Consider the following 24,717-nt stretch of genomic DNA (forward strand, 5'->3'; position numbering starts at 1 on the left):
TTCTGGAAAAGCTCATTTGTCACTAGGCTGCTGGGATCATAATGACTGATTATTGAGTCTTATATCCTTAGAAATATATATTTTTTTAAAATCTAAGTTAATGAATTTTTCTTCATGAACAAACTTACTGTTGTACGAGGTATAAGAATAACAAAAAGATGAACATCCTAACCTTTTTGTTTTATTTTATTCAACAGTTGCACCGGTGGTATCGATAATAGGAATTGACACAAATTGGTATGTGGGTCAAGAGAACGTAAAGTTCAACTGTGGTGCAAAAGCCAACCCGCCTGCTCATCACTTCACATGGACCAGGTCAGTATCCCCACAAATGTACTTCGAATGCAAACACTTAGTGAGGATTTTAACTTCTCATCAGAAATACATGGTATACATACCCTGGAAGTCCCCCTTTCAAGACAGAATAAGTAAAAACAGGCGCACACGTATTCTATCAAAGTTTCTTGCAAATGTGGCAGCCGTCTGTCTCTGTCCCGAATTCAGGGGACACAGCTGTTCACACAACTATATCTTTTGCAGCCCTCGGTAATGTTTGAGAGCAGTCAGTTGTTAAAATGTGCGGTCAGACGGTCCTTGTTCACTCATAAACTTTGGAAAACCATTTTATATTCAGCAGTTAATGTTGAACATGACATGATCTAGACCCTTGGAAACAGTCATCTTCTTAGCCTGAACAAGTCGATGGTTCAAATGTAATCACACACAGTTAACTGTGATGTGACAGACGGGCAAAAGGAACATGTTTCTTGAGTAACTAACAGCAAATACTACATGAATGATCAGCTGCTGATTGGTCCAGTTGGGTACAACTAATCCTGGTTTAAAGAAACTTAAATTAGGCAGTGAAGGTTAAATTACCTCCAGTCTGACTTTTGGAGCCTGGAAACTGGAACTGTCAAATGCGCTGCTGCACCCATCGGGAAGACTCCCTGCTATAAATAAAAGATTCCAAATGGTTCATGCATCAGAGCAACACTTGGCAGCTCTTTGTCATCATCTTGCTTTAAAAACAAGAAACAGGACCTCATTTTAACTGACAATACCAATAAAGTCTAGACAGCCAAACTCTTTATTTTCTTTATTTCCTGTCTTTTTCTGCTCTGACGTTGAAAATGTCATGTTTAGTGTTGATGTAGAAAGTGTTTCCCCCCTCAACTGATGGAAGTGCAGTCAGCTCAAATTATTACAGTCATGATCAAATGATGGCTTCAAAACGGCCAATGAATGAGTCAACACAAGTGACATCACTGCAGGTCACGGATAGTTTTTTTAATTGAACTTTGAAACATTGCGGCAATACCGATGCATTTTCCTCTGAGTCTCTCTGTATGATGTACTGCGCACTCTGAGATTCATTTAATGTTTTATTTCTGCACAGGTTGGATGGATTGATGCCTGAGGGGGTTGACAAATCAAACAATAGCTTTGCTTTCACTCGCCCGTTGGAGCGCAATGACTCTGGAGTGTACCGCTGTGAAGTGAGGAATGGCATTGGTCTCCAGAGTCAAGATGTAAACCTCTGGGTGCATGGTACGTTTTCACTTGTTCCCTTTTCCCCCCAGGTGCTCGTGGATCTCTTATTTTTAACATCTGCTTACTTAAATAAATCACCTTTAACACCCGAGGTTAAAATAGCAATCTATGCCTTTTGACATTCAGCGTGCCTCTCTGATGTAAGATTACCCTCTCAGTACGATCAGTCTTCAGTTCAACACTTCTAGCGGAGGTAAGCCTCAGAATAAATGTCCCTGCCCAGATCCACTTTCACACATTCCTGGCAACATGGAAGCACGGAGTGCAGATAAAGAGTATCGGTCCCAAGCATTTCCAGTGTAGTGGTTTTTCGCAACATTAGATTTCTCAGATAAGTGAGAGGGTGTTTACCCCTTCTGGTTCAGCAAACGACGCACCCATATAGCCTTTGTCTTCGCTGTGTTTGAGGTCAGGTTTCACAGCATGGCCATAATGAATTGTGTTCACAGATTTGCAGTACACAACAGTATGTGTACTGCATATAATTAGTTTTTCAACAGTATTGTATAGTCTTACAGCTGTTCTCTATGACATTATTCATCCATAGATTACAGACTACACAGGAGGGAACTTCCCTTGATCATCAAAAGGGGGTTCCCCGCATTTGGATTAGTTAAATTCTGTCGATTCACTTACATAAATCCCTTGTCAGAAAACTCCTCAGGAGAATAAAACACTCCCGTCTGCTTCCCCCGTCTATTCAAGGTTTTCCACTCGAGTTCATGATTGTAAAGTTCGGGGTGTGAATCCTGAGAACTCTGCATCTCTTTTTGTTTTCACTTCTCCTCTGTTCCTTTTAATCCTTTTCCAAACACAGCAACTGCTGCTTTTGGACACATACTCCGCTAACACACACACACACACACACACACAATCCCTTTTCGTTTCTCACTGTCAAAAAGAAAGAGCTGGAGAAGTCCCAAAAAAAGGCTGTCAGGCTCCATCTGTGTACAGGCCGGGTTTTGGAGTCTTGCACCAAACGAAAGTATAGCTGACATCCTGTCCAGGACGGACGTGCACTGAGCAATTATCTTGCTCCTCTTGTCAAATATTAAGACTCAGGCATGCGGCCTCTCACTTCCATCCCCTGTGGAGATAGCCAGGTTGAGCTCAGCTATACTTCCTCCCCCCCTCCCTGGCTGCTTGGTGTGGCTGTTTCACATTTCCAGTTGTCTGCGCAGCCTTGTGGTTTTTGGCTGCTTGTCTCTCAGATGATCAGCTACGTGGTTACAGATGCTCATAACCCAACATGAGTTTAAAATGTCGCGCTGCGGGGCGGGATTGATAGTGACTGGAAGAAGGAGAGGATTGCCAGTGTATCAGTTCACTGACCTTGATCCGGCTCCGTTGTCCTCTCTCATGCTTTTACTTTAGCCGTGATCCTTTAGGCTCGCAGTGTGTAATTGCTGGTAATTAGACTCTTTCTCAGTTACACAAATTGTGGAAATCATTACAGCTCCACGGGGGGAATCCGGTTTTGATAACTCGTACCCTTAAAAAACTCCTGGAGCTTTAGGACCTCTATCGGTGTGAGTCATATTGCTTTGTAGTCCAGCCTTTTGATGTGCCTGTGCGGAGATTGACGAGTGGTATCGGGCTGCTCTTAGTCCCAGAGGCTGGAGGTCAAAATGGACACCGTTATCCTGACCTTGAGCTCCTCACAGCCCACTCCTCTCTGACTCTGGCTGCGATCACAAAACACCTAGGGCACCGGAGGACAAATCGGATGCGAGAACCTCGCATCGATCACACAGCGTTTCATCTTCTCACATGACTTCCCCAAAGCGGGGGTTTTAGAAAGAAAGGAAGAAGGAAAGAAAGGGCGGTGGGGCAATCACGCTCACTCAGATGCTCATGAGTGCATGTCCTCTGTCTTCCAATCCACTCCGTCTTTCTCTCATGCACACACACACAGTGACATTTAGCACTTAACCTCTTTCCGCCCCTCTCATTTCCTCCTTTTTGCTCTACGGCACAGCTTTCAACAGATTCTTTAGTCTCGGGGGAGGCGTGTTTCTGTTCCAACACTGCGCCGTGTTGATATAAATGAATCTAAAAACCATTCGAGTATGCTTTACAGGATATAAAGTTTTCCTCTTTATTTTCATTACTCCTCTCACTCCATCTGCTGTCTTTCCTCCCTGTTTAAATCTTTTCATCACATGTTTAATGTGCAGATCCTCCCCCCACCACGGCTGCCCCCAGCACCACGGCGTCCCTCCTCCACACCTCTGGGACGGGCACTGCTGTGGACCAGCAGAGAGCCCTGTTCACCTCCCCAACGCTGGCCTCCCTGCAGGACGGCAGCCTGGGTACCATAGTCGGCGGTGCCGTGGGCGGAGTTTTATTCCTGATTCTCCTGCTGATCCTCGGCGGCGCCTGCTTCATGCGACAGCGCCGGACCTTCAGAGGGGACTATTACACCAAACAGTACCTGGGACCCTCCGACATGCAGAAGGAGTCTCAGCTGGACGTGTTGCAGCCGCACGAGCTGCAGGAAGTCTACGGGGACAAGACGAGCAAAGGCAGCCAGGAGCTGAAACCCAAACTGGGCGGAGACATCATTTACCCCGACTACACCCCCGACCACAAGAATAGGGATGACTGGGCCGACAAAGGGGATGCCCACAGGGGCCTCAAGGAGGGAAATTTCTACCCAGATCACTACAACACCCAAAACATGCACCCCTGCGGACCTCCTGTTCACAGCCCCACGGTGAACAACGGCTCCCCCTACCTCCCGGAGGACTGCTATGACAATGGTACAGACAGCGACTACGTGTCCCACATGGACGGATCGGTGATCTCACGCAGGGAGTGGTATGTTTGAGGAGCCGAGGGGAGAAAAAAAAACAGACAAACAAACCGACTGACTGAGAATGATTTAACAACTGACAGATATAAATATCGTTAAAGGCGTCATTTCGCTTAAAGGATCAATTTAAATTTCTCAGCTCGGTCTTCACAATGAGCTCTTTGAACAATACTGCTCTGCCTTGATTGTAACCACTTAACCTTAAGGACATGTTTGTGGATTGTATTACACTTTTGTAGCATTTCAAGGAGCTACAAATGATCTGCAACGCCTCGATGATGTTATCTGCATAGGCTTAAGAGGCTTTGGCATACAGTGAAGTTTCAACTGATGTGAATGAGGTTTTGTATTCTGCTTGTTTTGTGTTTGCACCTGTCTTTAATACAGGTCAAAGGTCAGGTGTTCCACTTCTTGTCGGTGAAGTATTTATATCCCTGAGCTTTACTCCCATAAAACCTCACAACTTCTGTGGCATTTTCCTAACGGTCTTTTGATTACTTTCAGCGTTTTCATACGGATGAAATGTTAATCATGGCTGCAACCAGTATTTAAAGCAAATTATATTGCATGAGTTTTCTAAAAGCAAAATGTATCATCTAGTTTAAAGGGAAGGTTTGTTACTCACATGATTTAAAAGGGAGAATCACACCGGCATCGTTCTGAGGGAAAAGCCAACTGACTGATGCTTGTACTTTACACAGAGAGAGAGAGAGAGAGCGAGAGAGAGCGAGAGAGAGAGGCTGCTCCCGGTGAAAGTCCTCACAGATATCTTTCTGTTCTTCAGGTTGCAATCCTTAAATTTCTGTCCTGGTTGATTTGGCGACACACATGGTTTAATACGGCAACAAATTTTCTTTGAGCAGTAACTTAATAAGAGAAGTAATTGGTGAATATTGTATATATATATATTTTTAAAAAAAAATTTATCGTCCTCTGATGGGAAAGAAGACAGTCTTGTTTTGAATGTGTTTTTTTCCCTGCGGCTGCTTCACAATGAGAGCTTCTCCGTGCTGGATTACATGCATGAGCTGTTTCCTCTGAATCCTTCTTGTTTAGCGTGGGAATGGCGGACCCTGCCACTACCAACACAAACTATAGCGAGATAATTACTGCAAAAAAAAATGCTGATCATAAATGCTCTTAAAAATGGGGTCGGATGTCATAAAAGTCTTAAACCAAATACAATGCTGTCATTAGCCTGTTGAAATGTGTGAACTCGGTCACTTTCTTGCAGTGAAAAAGCACAACTCCATTATTCCAGTCGTCGGTGAGCATGAAAGGAAGCCTACCAGGCTTTAGCCCGCTCCACTTAGCCTTGATAACAGGCTGCGTCGCTGTCTTAACCATTTTCCCTCTGTATCGTCTGATTTCTGTCTGCACACAAACACCAATTGGTCATTACAGTTTTTATTTTAAACGTGGGATCAAGGCAGCGAGTTATAAATACCAGATGTGACCATCGCAGCTGTCATCATCCAACGTTACGTGGCTCCATAAACCACCAACGGTTTCACTGCTCCCGCTCGACACCCCAGGGCCGGGATTCATGACAGTAAATAAGCAAAATACTTGTTAAGGGGGGTGAAGAAAGTCAGAGGGGTGTAGAAGAAAAAGAGCACTAATAAACTGATCCTTTGGCTTTATTAAGTACGTGATTGAAGTACGAGTGCACAAATGGCTCACAGCACAGTTGGAAATGTTGTGTGCGGCTGACATCACTACTGATCACAGAACGGGCTATAATGTTGGGGTTTGGCTCCACTGAGGATATACAGCGATCATGGAAACTAGAAATTTAATCCACGAGTGAAAAAATTGGTTGAAGAACCATCTAGGTTCAAGCTGTATGTAATGCCTCCCAAAGGGACGGTTCTTTTTTTCTTTCTTTTTTCCCCCTACAAACAACAAACCCAGTGACGTTGAGTTGGAACAAAAGAGTTGAGCTCACCAATGATCTCATCGTGTTTCATTTGACCTTCCACTTGTCAACTTTTTGCTTCTTATTTTTGTCGTGTCCTCGGGAGTGACGCGTTTTTCAAAGTGGCTTTACATGTAATGGAAAACATAACCTTTTTTTTTTTTTTTTAAAGATCCCTATTTGGTCAAGTTTGTTGCAAGATGACAGAACCACATACTTTTATTACAATCAGCACCTGGGGGTGAGGTCTCCTTTCTTAGTGGGGTTTTATAGATTGTGGGTCCTTTTTTTTTCTTTTTAACCCTTCTCCGCCCTCGCGTTCCCATGCCAGGGTTTTGGTCGAGAGGTTTAGATGTCTGAGAATAAACTACTTTAATCTCGCTCTCACTCTCGCCGCCGCACACACGCGCCCATCCACCCATCCACCACACATCTGCCTCTGCAGCCCACATTTGAAAAGCAGTCTGTGCCTCAAAACCTTCAGCTTTTTAATTAACTTTTCCTTTTTTTCTCTCTCTCTCATTGTATTTGGCAACTAAAGTGCTTAAACTCTGTGATATATAGCACATCTGTGTCTGCATGCACACATTTTAGTTTTTCATATGTACAGCAGATTCATAGCTGTCAACCTGTTTCTTATTTTGGTAAACTGCTGTCTCTGCTCTAAAAATGATCTTTTTCCTCCGGTATCTGTTCATCTCGAAAGACAGTTTGACAAAAGCAAAGTGAGCTGAAGTCATGAATGTTAAGTTTTTGCTTTTTTTTTTTGGTTGCTTGTAAATTAAGTTATTCGCTACCTACTACGTTCATTATTTCTCATCACTAATGTTTCAAACGTGTACATAATGCTAAAAGGTTAGTTTAGGATTTGATTTATATGCTCATGTACAGTTTGTTCTGGACTCCCCTACTGAATAGTCGGTGCCTTAGACGGGCTGAGCAATGCACAGAAGCTTTGAAAAACAACAAGCATTAATATAAAGGATATGAATATCGTCAAAGAGGAGGACCGACTGGTCTGTTACGATGTCTTCCATCTGGATATTTAAGATTTGCTGTTATCAGAATAGACAAAAGGTTGATTGTCATGCCTTATATGCTTTAAAAGGACACATGTAACATGTTAGTTACTGAGTAATAAGTAAAGTTTCACTGGGAAGCCAGATTCAAAGAAAATATTGTTATCCTGTAAATATGTTGGCTGTTTTTCTTTTTTTAATTATTATTATTGAAAAAAAAAACTTTTTTTGTAAGAGGTCAGTTATTTTCACAGAGCATTTGTTTATCTTGTGTGCGTTGGAGAAGCGCCTACCATGATACCGTGTGGGTGAGCCTGTTTTCACTGCATTTTGTATTTGTTCTCGAGAGTTTCTGACCAATTATTTTGTAGGTTTGAATGATTGATGTCTCACAGGAATCAGAGATGAAAGTGCGGTAGATTGTATTTAGTTTTTTCTGTTTGCAATAAAACAAAATATATATTATTGCACTCTAATGTGTCCTGGGATTCTGCTTTCAGGTTTGTTATTTTTTGTTATGATATTAAGATTGCCCATATCCATCGAGAATGTCTCTAAATGTCTGAAGTCATTTACAAAATAGTACAGAACCTCTGCAGGAAATTTGGCATGATTCATGGGTTTCTTTGGGGTAGTTTGTGGTGATACGAAAATAATATCTTCCTGCCCTGTTCCTTTTTTTTAGGGTTTCACCATTACTGCATTACATACTTAAGCAAAAATTGCAAAATACTCGATGTATAATCAAGACTAAAAAGGGGAAGGTTCAGTCACCACTTTTTAAGCAACAACAAGAAAGAGAAGTTCTTAAAAAAATGAGTGCTAAAGAAAAAAGTACATCAACAATGAAAACTGGGCAAACTGAGGAACTTGTGCGATACAATTGAAAGCTCCAAAAATGACACTGATGGACCTTGTGGTGAGTTGTTTGCATCAAAAAACAAATTCCAAAATGAAGTAACCTTCATCGCAACAAGGGATTAACCATTTGTCTAATAATTCAATTGTTTTCCAAAAACATCTAATCTCAAATTCCACCTGCTGCATCGCTTCCAAAGCATTCATGTATTGCACTTTGACCTTGACCTTTTCACGGATAGCAGCAGTTGAAACTAAGGATGCACCGATTCCGACTTCCTCAGTCCCGATAACAATTTAGATTTCTAAACATTCGCATCAGACCGGTTTGAGATTTACCCAGCTTCACTGCGTGGAAGGTTCTCTTCACTTCACGTGTGAGGCAACATCCATCCTGACGAACACATTGCTTTCCTAACTTTATAAAACAATATGGAACAAAAATATAGAAATGTGCTCATTGGGAATCATCGAAATAATGGTCTCTGATACCAGATCGGCCCGTTATCACCGATAAACAATCGAGCTATTGGAATTGGCCTGATGTCCAATAGTTGATGTTAGTTTCAGTATCGGAGCGTCTCTTGTTAATAAAGACAAAAAACTGGGAGCGAGAGGGATTTGACACGTAGAAAAGGCCAAATTATATTTCTTCATATTTCTTATTACATTTGTATTGTGGATTCTTATTCTAGTTTAATAGTATAAAATTTAATCCATTTTGAAATTTGTCCTTGTTTGTGCTGGTTGATTTCTGGGTTGTGCAGCCTCCCTTAGATTGGCCTCTGAAGTCTATTTCCCTTTTATTTGTTTATATTGTATAAATTCCAGTGACTGCTGTGTTGTCTCCTGAAGAAAGCAGTTTGCAGAAACATTGAAATCCGTTATTATAAATAAATTAACTTTAGTTTTTAGTGCAGACCACACCACCGCTGAATTAAACGTTTTATTCAAAATACCAATATCCAAGGCCGTGAAGGAGCCTTCAAACGTCATATCCAACAACTACTTCTATAAATAATAAACCTAAATATTTGTCAGTTATCATGGGCCTGTTTTTGACATTTATGGACTAAATGATGAATTGGTTAACCGGGGAAACAACTGACAGATTGATGACGAAAATAATAGTGAGGCTCATCTATGGATGAATAGATAGATTGCTTTTTCTCCCCCGTACAAAGTAAAGGTGGCCATCAGTCTCTGTCACCTTGTGCCTCTTCCACTGTCCACACCTGTGGTAGTAACTAACTGACCCATTTAACACGCTCTCCATCCTGTCCAACTCAGCACCCTCTTCATCACCGGTTCACAGAGTGAAACAAGTGAAGCTGCCGGGTTTCTTTTCTTCTTTTTTCTCATCACACCTGCATCGACCGGGCGGCAGCTGACCACCCACAACTCCCCTCCTGTCAACCATCCGTCCCTAAAGAGTAAGATGTGTCTCCTTGAATATTGTGAACTTATCTCACTGAAATTATGCCCTCAAAACATTTACAAAGGAATTCACAATGGCATCCCTAATCCAAGTCCGCCCACTCTAAGTGCCTGTGTTTAATCCCCGGTGTTAACCTGGCTTCGGAGGTGACACCAACACTATCAATAAGTGTTGTTCAGCAGAGTGACAGTCGCCCCCCTCTGGTCCAGATTAAGAGCAGGAGGAGAAACCAGATACTTAATCCTCTGTGGCATGTTGGACAGAAATCTCCCTTCTTGGACTTCACTTTCATCACTTCAGCGTCCGCGTCGCCCAGGCCCAAAAGCACTCACTCTATTATGATGGTGTTGCCTGACTGGGATAACCCCGGCCTAATCCATCACTGCTCACATCTGCATGTTTGTGCAGGCCGTGTGGGTAAATATCGCTGTGTTGGTGGGCTTGGGTTACCTCTCCTTTTTCCTTTCTTCAGTGTTTGGCAGATAGCTGCGAGGGGCATTTTTTCACACTTAATGAATCCGTCAGCAAATGTGTTCGTTTTGTTACCCCGTAAAACAGCAGCGGGTCCTTTCAACATTCTTTCGGACCCCACCCAAAGATGTTAAAGTCAAGACTTCGGCTTCTGCATCCAACTTTAACCTTTAGTAACTATTCTTGTAAAAAAAGCTCCTCTTTTTCTTGCCAGCACTGTTGTTTTCTTTTGTTACCTTTCATGATTTATTATTTCACACAGAAGGAAGGAGAGGTGGCCACTTCTAGTTTGTGCTACCCTCCTCGTCCTCCTCCTCGTCCTCCTCCTCCTCCTCAAAAACACTGATTGTTAGCTAATGAACACAAACGCAACACCGGGAGCTCACATCAAAGGCCACAGCTGACTGAGCTGAACAGACAAATTGTTTGAGCTCATGGGTTTGGAAATAATGAAACGCTGCACAGGGTGGGAGAGTGCGGAGAAGTTACAACAAAAATGTTGTCACATGGCCTGCAGTCTCGCTGGCTCTCTCCTCGGTGTGAAGTGTGTGAGGCTCCAGGGCTGAGACAGTGGTGACGAACATCAAGGAAAACAATAAGTTGGTGTTGTCCCTTTTACAGGAGAGAATAGTGAGACGAATCTCACTGCGAGGGTTTTGATCAGGTGGAATTTGCTCTTGAAAAAAGAATTCAGAGCATCTTAAGGACTTCTCATGTCCCCTACGATGTGTAGCGTTACACTACGGTTAGTAATCTTCCTCCAAAATGGTTTTGATCAAATTTTCATTACACTCTGGCAATCAATACATCAAAGATTCTGACAACAAAAAAAATCAACATGGGGTAGCGGAGTCGGGGGATGAACCACCAAACCTCTGATTGAAGGACGATCCTGCTCACCACTGAGCCACAGTCACTAGTGCTGCTCAACGCTTCCATTGGAAAACAGTTGGCAACACTGGTCTGCATTTTTTGTTGGATACTTTTTCAAATACGATACTCTTTCCAGTTTACCAACCCTCTGTCTAGTAATTGTTCAAATCCCCCCCCCATAATCTGAAAACGAAGAGACAAACCCACAGAGAATTACCACATGACTCTCTCGCCCCCCTCAGCTTCACGTTACCTTTATGGCGTCTCTTGTTTTTTCACCATGTGACTTTCGTCATCAGCGATGTGGTACAGAGCAAAAGCCCAGCACCGCATAGCAGACAACGTCAGGGATCAGCTGGTGAACATAGTGGAGCATTTAGCGGCTAAAGAGCCGGGTATTTCCCTCTGGATTTGGTGGAGACCTAAAAGAGAGCTAAATGTCGAGTGGTACTGGACGGACATTCACCCGGAAACAGAAACACTCTTCAGAATGAAAGTACATTTTCACCCAAATTGGCTGGATTTTTGCTGGAAAAGTTCACAATATCGACTTAATAGCTGATAAAATGTCAACGTTGTGTTTACAAGTTGTTTCTGCTGCCCCAATGTGGCTAATCTGTTATTGTTTGAATACTGAGAGCATTTTTTCTCGAACAATTTCCGAGTGACAACGGCCCAAACTCGTTCTGCTGAGGAACCTGCGGCCTCTGCTCTGTTTGCAGACAGCTACTGTTTCATTCTGCCTTTTGTGACGAACAAGCTGCAAGTGTCAGGTGATTTATTGTGAGATTCACTGGAAGCATTTGAACAATAAGCATATGTAAGCAGTCTTGTTTATCAAATCATCAAATGTTTCGAATCAAAGAAATCTCAAGAGCAAGAAGAGAGATCTGAGTCCTGGCATGTTCCCAAATCCTCCCACATCCATCACTTTTAAGGAGTGAAATTGACTTGTTTGCAAAATGAACAACGGGAGGTTGGGCGCCGTGACAAAACACTCTTTGTGGGGCGACTACCCTGAGACCGAGAGCAAAGACAATGAAGGTTTTCATGGATGAACCACATTGTTACTCCGGCTTGCACCGAGGCCACTCACAGATCAGACCCTGTGTTCGCAGCTCACTCGGCCGCCGTGGAAAAGCTGCTCTGAAGCGCTGCAAGGCTGCCTTTCTCTCTGCTGACTCCGAAAGTTTTCCAGAGACAGTTCAGAGAAAAGCACTGAGAGCAGCATTATTGCACAATATGAAATTAAACTTGGATGATAGAGTGGTTCTCTCCGGGGCCTAATAAATAAGGTATAAACATACAGATAGGGTAGTGAGGACGGTAAGAAAATATCCATAGGATCGTTCCTCCTTTTGGCCGACTGGCCATCTCCGCCGCCCCCTCCTGTAACAGGCACCTTTAAAGACAAAACCATGCATGTTGGAGTGCAAGGGGCAGACAGTTACATGGTTTAACATGCAAGGCTCTGGGTTTTTCTTATAGATCAGCTTCTAATTGGGCTCATGGCATGCCACAGGCTCTGATCAGAATGGGTGGGCAGCAATCTTACTTTGGCCGTGACAGGGAGACCCCTACACCCTCTAGCATTGTTCAGCAGTGCTGGAGCAGATATAATCTTCAGTGAATTTTAATCCCTGCAAAACAATGCAATGTTCCCTGGGAAATGTCCATAGGGTATATAAAAGGAAACAACAACACACAATTGAATGGAGCAGGCAGCTGGACTGGATCTGTAACTCTATGCTGGAAAAATATGTGCGGGGATTGAAGGAAGTTTGCATTTAGCAATTAACAAGACTAAAAGTCTGCAGTCATGCCAGCAGCTCTGAGCGGATGTGATCAGGCACAGCAGGGCTTTCATTTGATGTGAATGTGAGCTCACATTCAGGATGTGAACATGCTTGGTGCTAAACTCTGTGTCATGTTTACCATATTCACCATCTTATTTCAGATATATATGTATCTATATATATATTTTTACGAAGCCTTTATTAATCCCACAGTGGGAGAATTAATCTCTGCATTTTACCCTCCTTAGTAATAAAGGAGCTTTGTGCTGCTGTGAAGCTCTGGGGCCTCAGTGTCTTGCTCAAGGACACTTCAACATGAAACTATGAAAACAGGGATCCAACCGGCTTCCTTGTTAATCTTTTTGCCAAATTTGAGTTATTTTTTGTACATATATAACTTAGTTTTTGTCAGATGGAGCAATCTGGTTTAAAGGGATTTCAATTTCCTTTAATCTAATAATTAAAAAAGCACGGATGGAGGAGTCTCAAAAAGTTGGACCATTTTGTTCCAATGTTGTTGGGGCGGTGGGGGCCCGAACATTTTGCTTCCTCCAAAGTGGAGCGTGACAGAACAAGTTTGAGAACCACTGCGCTAGAGGAAGAGATGACCGTAAAATATGAACCAAAAGTCAGTCCTTTTAGATATTTCAGTCTGAGCAAAAGTTGTGCACCAACCGACTGACTGGCGGCCAGCGTTGCCATCCCTGGAGCCGCGCTGCGAAAACAAAAAGACTTCATCCTGACATGAGAATTGCAACATCTATCACTCTCAGGGCCTTCTGTCTGTCTGACCGTCTGCATGTCTGCTGTTGGCTCGTGTTATTTTTAGTGTTAACGCTCCGTTTCCTTCACCTGCTTGAGTCCGTCAGTCCGCGACTCCTGCGAGGCCCGAGGAGCGGCATGCGACCCGGCTGACCAGACACCCACCGCTCCCCTCTGCATGCTTCCTGCGAACAGTTGGACGCTGGGTCTTGTAGATGCCGTCTGACAGCCGGGACCAGCCGTCCACTCGGCTACCGCCGACCGCGTGTGTTTGTGCACGTGACGGCGCTCGTCATGTGACTGCCGCCGGCCTCTGTGTCAGAGCTCAGCGGCCTGCAGACCACCACCGGAGGCTGTTGTTGTTATTTCCAAGTCCTTGGAGCGCACGAGTGGCCATAAAAGCTCACCTCATGTTCAGCCTTGGCAAACTCAGCTTATTATCAATCAGTCTGCTTGGATTCGATAATGTTTTACACAGCTGTTTAGCTCCGATCTGTGTGTGTGTGCTACCTTTGTTTTGTAGCCTTCCTACTCAGTTTTTTTTTTTTTAATCTAACAAGGAGACCTCTCCTGACTGGGACAGATGAGCCTGTCGCACTCAGCTGTTGGGCTGGATGATGAATCGCCAGGGCTCGGGCTTACAGTCACGACATGTGCTTTTTTGTTACAACAACATCAGTGCGGCCTTAACATATCTGATTTATGGCTCTGATTTACTGCAGCGGCAGGCAGAGCATTCACATATCTAAAGCAGATAGAGGCCGACATCATTATGGGATCAACCTTGTTAATTTCATCTTAGCCTGTTTTATTTGAGATGTTTTAATAATGTCCGTTACTGCTGCTTGTTTTTCTTCAGGAACACAGGCTCATAATTATATATGGACTTAAATATTCCGTGCACGTTGTTTTTTTCCTGAAGCACGCTATCATTTTGTTTTTGTGGTCGTCGTGTCATGTTGTAAGAACTTGCTCGCATTTACTGCGACAATAAAGGAAAAAATATATCTTTTACATGACAAGAAACACTAAGAGTGCATTTATAATGCGAACATATTTCAAAGCTATCAACATAAAGGCAACAAAAATGAATCTAAAATGTAATTTTTAAATATCTTATCTTTTGATTTAGACCTTGATTATAAAGCTAATGTTATGAAACATCTCCCTTTGGAGAGTCTTTAGAATTATATTTTTGCCATGTGCCACAATTCAATGTTTCACAGCCACAGTTTCATTTCATGGCGCTTACGATTATTTTATTGAAATATTTTTGATAATTGATGTATCTGAAGTATTATTGTCCTCTCTCTCTCTCTCTCTCTCTCTCTCTCTCTCTCTCTCTCTCTCTCTCTCTCTCTCTCTCTCTCTCTCTCTCTCTATGATGTTTTGTCCCATACTCATCTCATGTTATTTGTAATGTGCATGATGTCAGCAGTTTTTTAACATGCACTTTCCCTGAGAAATGAACTGGACAAATAAAACACAAAGGGACCTTCATGAAACCCACAAGCTGAAACGCTTTCGTCTCAAAATCAAGTAAGACTACAGTACACTAACTCAGTGCTTCATGAAGTTACCTCAAACTGAACACTAACTAATTCAGGCACAAAGAGTGGGAGAAACAATGGTTCATATGGACCCAGAGCTTATTTTTCCACTGGGGGGGCCCACAGCTTAATCCATCCCAAAGCCTATTGATACAGTAGAAGCGTAGGCATCTTTAAACATGTCATTGGAGTCACATAACCAAAACAAACTGAACAAAATGAGGAAGCTAATTACATCATTAAATGTGTAATAAACTGAAAAACATTCTCAAAGATCAGTAAAGAAGGAAACAGAGTACCATATGTAACACTGTTCCCTCTGTTTGTCTTGGACTGGTTTTCTCTCCTCACAATAGTTTCCTAATGGACCACTTGACTTCCTAATTGTCCACGCCCTCATCTAAAACCGAGGCCCTTTTGGCTTCGTTAAACACGGCGACGATCATGTACAGAAGCAGGGATGACAAAAGCAAATGCAGACAAAAGGAAGAGGGGAACTCCATTGTTCCTCCGCAACACAGGCGTGTGTTGCGGGAGAGGCGAGGATGAGGTGAAGCCCAACTCATGTCAAATCGAATAAATTACTTCAAACGAGGAGAGACGGGAGGCCCATTTAGGAGCTTCTAAAGTCGAACAGCGTGAAGTCTTAATTACTAAGACTTAGCACTGGCCAGCGCAAGGCTCACGCAGCGACGGTCAGGAGTTGGAGGCTGCCTCGCCCTCCACCGTCTCTGCGAGCAGGAGGGAAAATAAAGGTTGATTGAATTTGATTCCATTTCTGAATCGTTAGATAAAAGCAGCTCGGCCCTCACGCTGTTGACCACATGGTGTCGAGATGAGATGGGTTTCCAACGAATTACACTTCTTTCTTTTTTTCACCTTCCTGTCAGATTCATGCCCACTCAGGTTTATTGGCAGTAACGATCCCAGGTTACTCCCCGCTGACCAATCACACGCTAACGCTGTTCAGATGAAGGAGGGAGGGGTTGGTTACTTGGAAAAGGAGCAGAGGTGGAGAGACACTCGGGTCCCATTAGTGAGATAGTGTGATGGTGTGAATGATAATCGGGATATGCATGTTGACCTCTGACCTTTACTTCCTCCTGGGAGGCTTCGGGGTCATTTGTTTATACTTTGGTAGAAAACATGGGCAGATTGAATTATAGTAAACACGCCAAAGCAAAGTTTATGCCGACGTTGCAAAAGATGAAGCACATATTCTGCAGTAGCACATGCTCTGTTTTCTATTTTTATAACCAAATGTAAAAAAGTGTCTCAAGAGATGTTCAGCTTGAATAAAGCTTCAATAAACTACACCTAACAATTCAAGTGTTAATATATATTGTGGCAATTTGTGTATTTCTTACTATTATTCATGATATGAACTGTTTATGAAAACAAAATCTCACCTGATTTGAACTTCACATCATTCGGCACAGTCATGTTATTTTCCCTCCTAATTAGCTGAATGTCTGGGTGTCTCCCGTGGTGATACCAGAGCAAATGTCAAAGCGCATTTCTTATTTTGGCTGAGGTGCGTGTTTGTTCTTGTTTTAAAATCACCCCGGGCTGTGTTACCTTTGGAGGTCATGCGTTGGGCCTCCAGCAGCCGTGAGCATCATGGGTCTGGTAGCCGTGACAATTCTCTTTCATTTCAGCCAGCTAGTAAGCCCACAATGCAATAAAACTGTCTGGGCCCTTCGTCTGGCTCCAGTCAGACCAACTCTACTCACAATAATGTCTAAACCCCCTCCCCCCGTCAATATTATTACTTGGAATGTAAATCTCAAAATAGAAGTTTCGAGTTTTTTTTTTCTCCTTCTACTTCCAAGATTTGAGACGTCATCAAGCAGTTATTGGCCAGGAGAGGGTCCATAATTATACAGCGGGAAACAGTATGTGTTTTATTGGAGGAGTGCATCGCAACCAAACCAAGACACAAGCGAGGACAAAGGTCAGCGCGTCTGGTCCGGATGTGTTTACCTTGGCGAGAGAGTTGCAGCTGTGTGCAGAAAGTGTGTCTCAGCAGTGTCCTCTGCACTTTCCTCTCCTGTCTTGCACTCTGGTTTGTTAAGTTTAAATCATTTGGAGAAGCCAATCTGTACATGAATGCATATTGTGATTTTTTTTTTTCTTCTTTTTTTTAACCTGCAAATACAGATTTTCTTTTTGCCACACGGGGGCAGTCATAATAAGTAGTGAATATGATATTAACATATCATCACCATTTAAGTTGAGATGAGGTGGCTTAAAATTGGCAAATAGAAACATTATAATTGTCGTATGTCTTCCAACATATGCACACGCCAATGCGTGAAATTTAGTTTTTGTCAGAAGGCTACTGCAGATGGCGCTATACATAAAGAGACTCACTACTGTCTTTTTATTTTCTGATGCGACATTAACATGCAGTCTCAAGACGACCCTTCCACCTACACACACCCTCCCTGCATGCACATCTCAGACTTAACAGCACGTGAGTTGTTGTGTCCGTAATGCTTCGGACGGGTGCGTTGCATTCGCGTGCTCAACGTGCGTCGGTGTCAGAGCTGGTTTCTGACCACCTGGTGACTGTGAGTCCGTTATTCACTCTCTTTCAAATCTGTTTTTGGTCTCCATCTGCTGCTGAGGAGAACATATGGCTTTTCATGTTTAACGTCATTCATCTGGGGACCATGAACGTCTGTACCAAATGGTAATCCATCCAATAATTGTTAGTCTGGACCAGACTGGCTACCATCAAATAAAGCCATCCCACTGGTGTGGCTAAAAAAGACAAGCTATATATATGAGTACTAACTTTTAAGCCATAAATGCAAATATGTTTTGCATTCATATTTGAATGTGTGCATCAGTGACAGACTGTCTCAATGCTGCCACTTAGAACAGGAAATGTGAAACCTATTGATGACTTCAGTTTCAATAAGACTGATCCATTTCATGCATTGCGGCCTGAATGGCTGAAACTTGACCCTCATATATGAACCTTACCTCCTGTATCACATATTCATATGAGTTTATGAGCTCAAAATAACCTTCTCATCCTGACATGAAGCGACTCTATTTCTAAGCAAGAACAGTGGGTCTTCTAAAGTGAAGTGAAGGTGGAATGTATGACAAAGTATACACAGTCCATAAAACATAAAACCATATGACAAATACTCCATGAAAAGTTTTAATGGCTGTAATAATACTGATATTGATTCCTGATGGGATTCCAAAACTTGGGTTTGCAGATATTTCAGTCAGTTATTCAACTCTTTTACTCAAGTGAATTAGTCCATCTAATGTTTCTGGACATCCTTTCAGTCTTTCAGATTGTCAAACTGAGTTTTAAAGAGCAAAATTATCTACATTTTTACATTTAAAATACTCTACATTTGAGTTCTAAAAGCAAAAACTGCCTAAATCCCCCCTACAAATAAAAGTGTGTCCCTTAAAACATGAACACCATGTATTGATGTAAGGATACATATAAGGAACTTAATAATCTAAAATGAAGATGTTATGCAATACGTATTGCTCATCATCTTCTCTCCCAATAAACACATGCATCATTGCATCTGATTATCAAGTCCAGATAGTTGGGATTTATGGCTTTCTGCTTCCAAAATGTGCAGGATATTGGACAAATTCTTGATGAAGACCTCTCACGCCCACCGAGCGTCACCACCGGCATACTGTAATCACTTAACAATAAACGCTGAGTCAGCGTAGGTAAGAGGAAGGTCGGGCTGTGTGTTACTGGCAGAGGCAGAGCGAGCGGTCGCTCAGGGACAGCGAAGACGCCTCCCGTCTGAAAAGTCTCATTTGTGTCTGCAGAAAACACCTGGTAGGTAGGAATCAAGCAGTTTCCAGGCTGAAAGTGTGGGAATGCCCTTTAGACTGTGTTGTCATTGTGTTATACTCGTGTTCACATGGGCAGACCGACAACAGTACAATGTGCTGCAGGAATGCACTGGTTGAGCGGGCATTGCGTACATAAGAGGCGCCACAGGGATTTCTGAGGCCCCCGTCCTCAGTGTGTGTGTGTGTGTGTGTGTGTGTGTGTGTGTGCATGACTGCTCACGCTGGTTAATAAGCTGCAACTCATCTCAGAATCCCATTTTACCCTCATAAGAAGAGTTTTAAATGGACATACTGCCTGCTTTGTTGATTCAGGGTTCTGCAGTAATTTTACTTGACCAAACAAAAGTACAAACGTATAAGCAAGCAAAATGTACCGAAAGTACTAAAAGTTAAAGTGCTCATTATGCAAATGACCCATTTCAGAATAATGTATATTACTGTATGTATTTACATTATACACTTTCAGCTATTAGAGATGAGGTTAAGCTTGACCACTTAATATACTGCTGGGTAGCTTGATCTACAATAATACATTATGATTTATTTTGTTGATTACATTTTAGATCAATAAAGCTGTCAAATAAATGTAGTGGAGGAAAACTACAGTAGCACACAATTTAATTAGACGTTGAGCAAGTTGCTGAATCCCAAATTGCCCCCAATGTCGATGAAAAAGTAGACACAACTTCTTTATTCTTTATTTTTTTTAAAAATGCTTTCTATTTATCCGGTATTTGAAATCTCTTGAAAGCTCACTTTAATGTTTTTGGCCTCAAAACGTTATCAGTCGTGCCCGTAGATGGCAGCCACGGGTTTCGTTTATCTGCGACCCAAAACACAGTCCTGTTGCACAAACTTTACATCAAGCACTTTTACTATTTACATTTGTAACCTGAACCTGCGATGTGAAACGCAAAGGAACGGACTGCACAACCAGATCCAGAGCAGAGACTTTACGTCAGCTAATGGAAGCATAATCATCTCCATCACAGCGGTCGGGATGTGTGTGAGTGTCGCCTCCCTCCTCCACTGAACAGCCATAAGGCCGAGAGATGAAAATAGCAGAGCTGAGCAGCAACGTTTAGGCATGATTCAGGTCTATAAAACTGTATTGATTTGCTGCTTGCCTCCCTGCACAGTCCCTGCCTGGTCGGTGCCAGGGTAATTTGTCCCCCCCCCCCCTCCTAGGTCTAAGGTTGCATGTGAATTTTCTGTTGTGTCAGCTGAGTTTAATGCAGTGCATGCTTGAGAGGAGGTGAACTCTCATTATCGCACACTGCTTTAATTAAGAACTTGCTGTCAACGAAAGCAACATCTTTAACTCATTTATTACCTCACGCAGAAGGCATCAGAAAAATCACAATATTTCATCTTCCACAGCAGAGTGTGTGTATGTGTGTGTGTGTGTGTGTGTGTGTGTGATTTCATCACAAACACAGCTGCAGCAGAAATCAGAACAGAAAGTGACGGTTTTATTCAGCGGGAGGCTGTCAGATGCATGTGTGTGTGTGTTGAATCCTTTAAGTCCATATTGGATGACTCCACACCTCATGATTAAAGTCCAGTGCCAAAGCTCAGTGCCAGTACAGGAAGTAATGTGTCCTTTATTTAGCCGGGCAGAAAATAAGGATGTGCATGCACGTGTGGCACAACCTTTATGCAGGAGGGTCAGAAATTGTGTCCCACCACAGACAATTAACAGATTTATTAGACCATAAACACAAACTTCCCCTGAGTATTTTTGTTGTTGCCAAACACTTAACATCTTAGTTATCTTAATAATCACTTACAATCATCAGCATTCTTCTTCTGGTATTGAAGTAGCATACAAGTCAACAGAAACGATCTTATTCACAATATCAGCCAATAAACAACAAAAACAGAAAGGTGGCCCTGTGTATTTTATGTTATGAGTAAAGTAATTCAATTCATGATAGTATCCCACTTCCCTTTAGTGTGGTAGAGGTTCATGTCTATGCAGGTGCAGGCTACACAGAGCTGCCTATAAACACCTGGTTGGTCTGCCACTCACATTTGACTCCTGCATCAAAAGCTGCTCATCGGTCATCTTAGCACCTCATTTTGAATCAGAGTACGGTTCCTACTGGAGGAGGTGTGGGGGGGGGGGGGGTCCTCATAGCCTTGGAGTTTAGTTGCTGACCTTGAATTGCAACAACCACAGTTTGAGTTAGGCTGGGGACCTTTTGTTGCTTTTTGTCTCCCCCCTCCCCCTCATTTCCTGTCATCTCTCTAGTGTCAGCTGGCTGACAAACACTTCACCGAACTTGCATCCACCCAACACTTCACGACCTGAGCATGGTGTCACAGAAAGTTGTGCTGATCTGGCAGCGGCGTTGCGTCATTATTTATTGACTTGCTGTCTGCGTGAAACAAAGAGGCCTCTCTGGGTGCATAACTTTGCAGGCCAATGTAGTATTTTAACTCCAAACTTTCATTTTGAGCTGCTGAATTTCACCAAACAAACTTTTGAAAGTCAAAGCCGTCAAAACCCGCCAAGGCGACTGCTGCTCGACCCTTTTCCCTCCTGGAAGTGGTTACGTAGGTGTGGCCATTTGGTTCTGCAACAACAACGAAACAGCTGTGTGGTTTGTGCATTAAAACAAGATAAGCAGGACACAACATTCAAATCTGACTCTTAATTTGGTGTGTATGATGACCTCGATCTTCTGGTACCGTAGCTCTTGATTTTGGGCCTACTGAAGACTTTCTTTCAGTATAAATGGCTCCCTTTTCTTGGGCTTCAGTAACTCACCTCCTCCCCTGATGGGAGTTGTACAGGTTGCATTAGCAGACAGACTCACAGCCTGCTGGTTGAAGAGTCCTGTTGCGGGGGAAGCCAGGACGGGTGCCAGGTCTGGAGGGGGTGCACAGGCCCAGCCATGCTCAGCACGTCCCAAACAACCGGTGCATGAACCAGAGCCATCTGCTGTCCATTTCACTTACATTCCCACTTGATGCTCTGCCAGCGGCTTGCTTTTTCACCCCTGGAACGAGACTAATGCACCCGTCCTCACAAGAGCCACCAAAGCGTCGGCTTCAGCTGGCAGCACACACTTTGTATTTTTCCCTGAGAAAACAAAGCGCTCCGCTTCCCCGAAACATATTTCAAAAGCAGTATCATTTATCACAAAGCCTCTTTCAAGCTCTACTTACTGTAATGACCAGGATTGCCTCTCCACTCTTCATGAGTGTCTTTGAATCATTTGCATCAACTAAATAACCGTTAAGCACTCAGCAGTCCGACCTCAACAGTTAAAGTACATAAATGGCTCATGACCTGAACATCAGATGCATCATCATAGAGACTGCACATCGCTGTTTGAGTGATTTCCATGAGCTAAATAACCATTAAGCACTCAGTGTCCCAGCCTCCCCGACCATTAAGGCATCAAAGAAGAAGAAGAGATTGATCAGAGAAGTTATGTCTCATAAAGACATAAGTAAAATGGAGAATTTCATGTGGGAGCTTTCTACACTGAAAAGGAGCAACTTTTTACTCACTCAATGTGCCTGCAGCTGCATAAAACTTTCTATTTCTGACTGCATCGCAAGAAGTGCAAGCGTGAATGTGTTTAATGACCTTTCAGGACGTTTCCAGACGGTTGTAAGAAACAAGAATCCGTATTTCGGTATGAGTCACCTTGTGGTGTAAAAGCACAACGGAGGGCTCGCAGTAAATTGTGATTCATCAAGAATCACAACTTCTCACCATGTGAAATTTCAAAGTTGTGTCTTTCCGTACTCTGTTAAGTGATGCGTTTTGAAAAGCATTACGTTTAATGTGACTTTTAGGAGGTTATCAGACAACAAGACATAAACATCCATGAGATGATTATGATTCATTATGAATGTTTAATGTTTTATAGGCACTGTTGAAGCGCATCAGTGGCCATTATGTGCTCTTCAAAACAAGGTCAGGATGTTTTGTGAATGGATTTAGGTTGTGAGTGTCCTTCCATGCATTATCAATCACTCGAACCTTTGTAAACCCCATTTATGACATTTATTACTGCTAAACTATTGACAACTAAGGCAGATAAAAGATGGAAACATTCACTACACTCACCCATAAAACAATATTAAAAAAGACAAACAGATATTGACAACCAAACCGGATTTTATAAAACCAGAAAGTAACTTTTCTCGAGTACTGTACACTTTTTTACTTTTTATTATAATACATTTTGACTCAGGATGACTTTAATGTATCTGCACCGGAGTATTTTTTTTGCATTGGTGAACAGGTACTTTCACATAGAATACTTCCTCTGCTACTGCGTATTAGTTCTAAGCAACAACAAGGTACTTGAGGAACACTTTCACATTGAGGGAATGGAACAGCATGTATTTATCTTTTTGCTGAGGGACTTGATGAGAAGATCGACACCACTATGACGTTAATATAAAGTTACTGCCAGCAGACGTAAGCTTAGCTTAGCATAAAGAGCGGAAGCAGTGGAACATGGCTCTGCCTCAGTGTGAAAAGACTGTACACGGTAAATTAAACAAGATATAATGTGCTTATCAGAGCAAGTGTAGTTCCAAAAATGTCAACCTATTTCTTTAAAGTAGGCCGCCCGTCTAAAAAGTTGAGTCTTAAGGCATCCTTTTACGATCTTTAAGTTCTTGAAACATACAATCAAAAAATGATATTTTAAGTTAAATCCCCTGTTTTACTTCCCCTGTGCTCTGAAATGAAAGACCTCTCGAGGCAGTCAGTTCTGTCTCTTGTGCTGCGGACCACACACATCTCTTTCAAACGTGAGTGGTATTAAATCACTCTCTAAGATTAAGCCCAGAGAGACGTGCATGCTGATGGTAGTGATATAGGCCGATTTACTTTTCTATTTATTCATTTCCTTTTGTACACGGATGCCAGCTGTGTCACAACACGCCAAAACTGTGATGTGATTCACCTTAACAGTGGCAGATCAATCTTCGGGTCCGTGTGGGATCATTCAAGTGACTTTTTTATGTGTGTGCTTGTGTGTTGGGGGTAAGATAATTCTGCTTTTAATGAATAACAGTAGGAAGAGATGGTGTAGATGATCAGTGAGTTTCCTCCTCTGAAGAAAGAGATGATAAGGTTTCACAGAGTTAAGAAGGTTGCCACGCGGCCCTTCACCGGCTCGCCGGTGCTTTACGGCACACACTATATTACTGGCTGATCAACGACTACCTTTATTTTCCAGCAGAATTTCCGCATGTGTGTCCAAAGTGAAAGCCAGCAAGGTGAAGAGGATGCCAGTTGTACATCTGCGAAATCTATAAGTACCTTGCCTATGAAATGTTAACAAGTCATTGTCAGTAAAACGCATTAGCTCGCAGACAGCAGGGCTCACCCGGAAAAGGACTGAAGGTTCCCAGACTCCTTCTCCAAACTCCACTCCACCTTCGGGGAATAACCCCTTCAAGTAATTTGACCGCCAGCTCTGCGTTCATGTGACTTCGCAGGGTTTTTACAGACACATTTGACTCTGTGTCAAGGGTTTGCCCCCCGAGTCAGATGTTGCATTTAACGTCGGTAATAGACTGAACTGTGTTTTACCTTCCGGAGATAGGATCACCCATTCAGAATTAAGTCGGGGAGCCAGACTGGAAGTCATAAGAGCTTTAATCTTGTTTATCAAGCTGAAAAAAAAACGTTTTCTATCTGTGTGGGTCTGAAGCTAAATTCTGTTTCGCAAATACGGTTCAGAGAATTTGCTTCTCATCTTCTTTTCAATCAGTTTTCTGACACAGAATAACTCAAGAAAAACGTAACAAGGAAGCAGGATGTGATTAACACATGTG

At 42.7% G+C, this 24,717-nt stretch overlaps 1 protein-coding gene across 2 annotated transcripts in view; it reads left to right on the plus strand.

Moving 5' to 3' along the window:
* Window positions 1-7,776, plus strand: part of nectin3a (nectin cell adhesion molecule 3a) — a 28,830-nt gene extending 21,054 nt beyond the window's left edge. For both annotated transcript variants that reach the window (XM_068584936.1, XM_068584935.1), the window contains exons 4-6: window positions 198-315; window positions 1,400-1,551; window positions 3,732-7,776. In XM_068584936.1, coding sequence (XP_068441037.1) covers window positions 198-315; window positions 1,400-1,551; window positions 3,732-4,384 — 923 coding nt within the window. In that variant the 3' untranslated portion in view covers window positions 4,385-7,776. The remainder of the gene's footprint in view (window positions 1-197; window positions 316-1,399; window positions 1,552-3,731) is intronic.
* Window positions 7,777-24,717: the final 16,941 nt, after the last annotated feature.

This window comes from Clinocottus analis, unplaced genomic scaffold (assembly GCF_023055335.1).
Source record: "Clinocottus analis isolate CAN_PGR_092001 unplaced genomic scaffold, fCliAna1.0.p SCAF_2, whole genome shotgun sequence".
NCBI lineage: Eukaryota > Metazoa > Chordata > Actinopteri > Perciformes > Cottidae > Clinocottus > Clinocottus analis.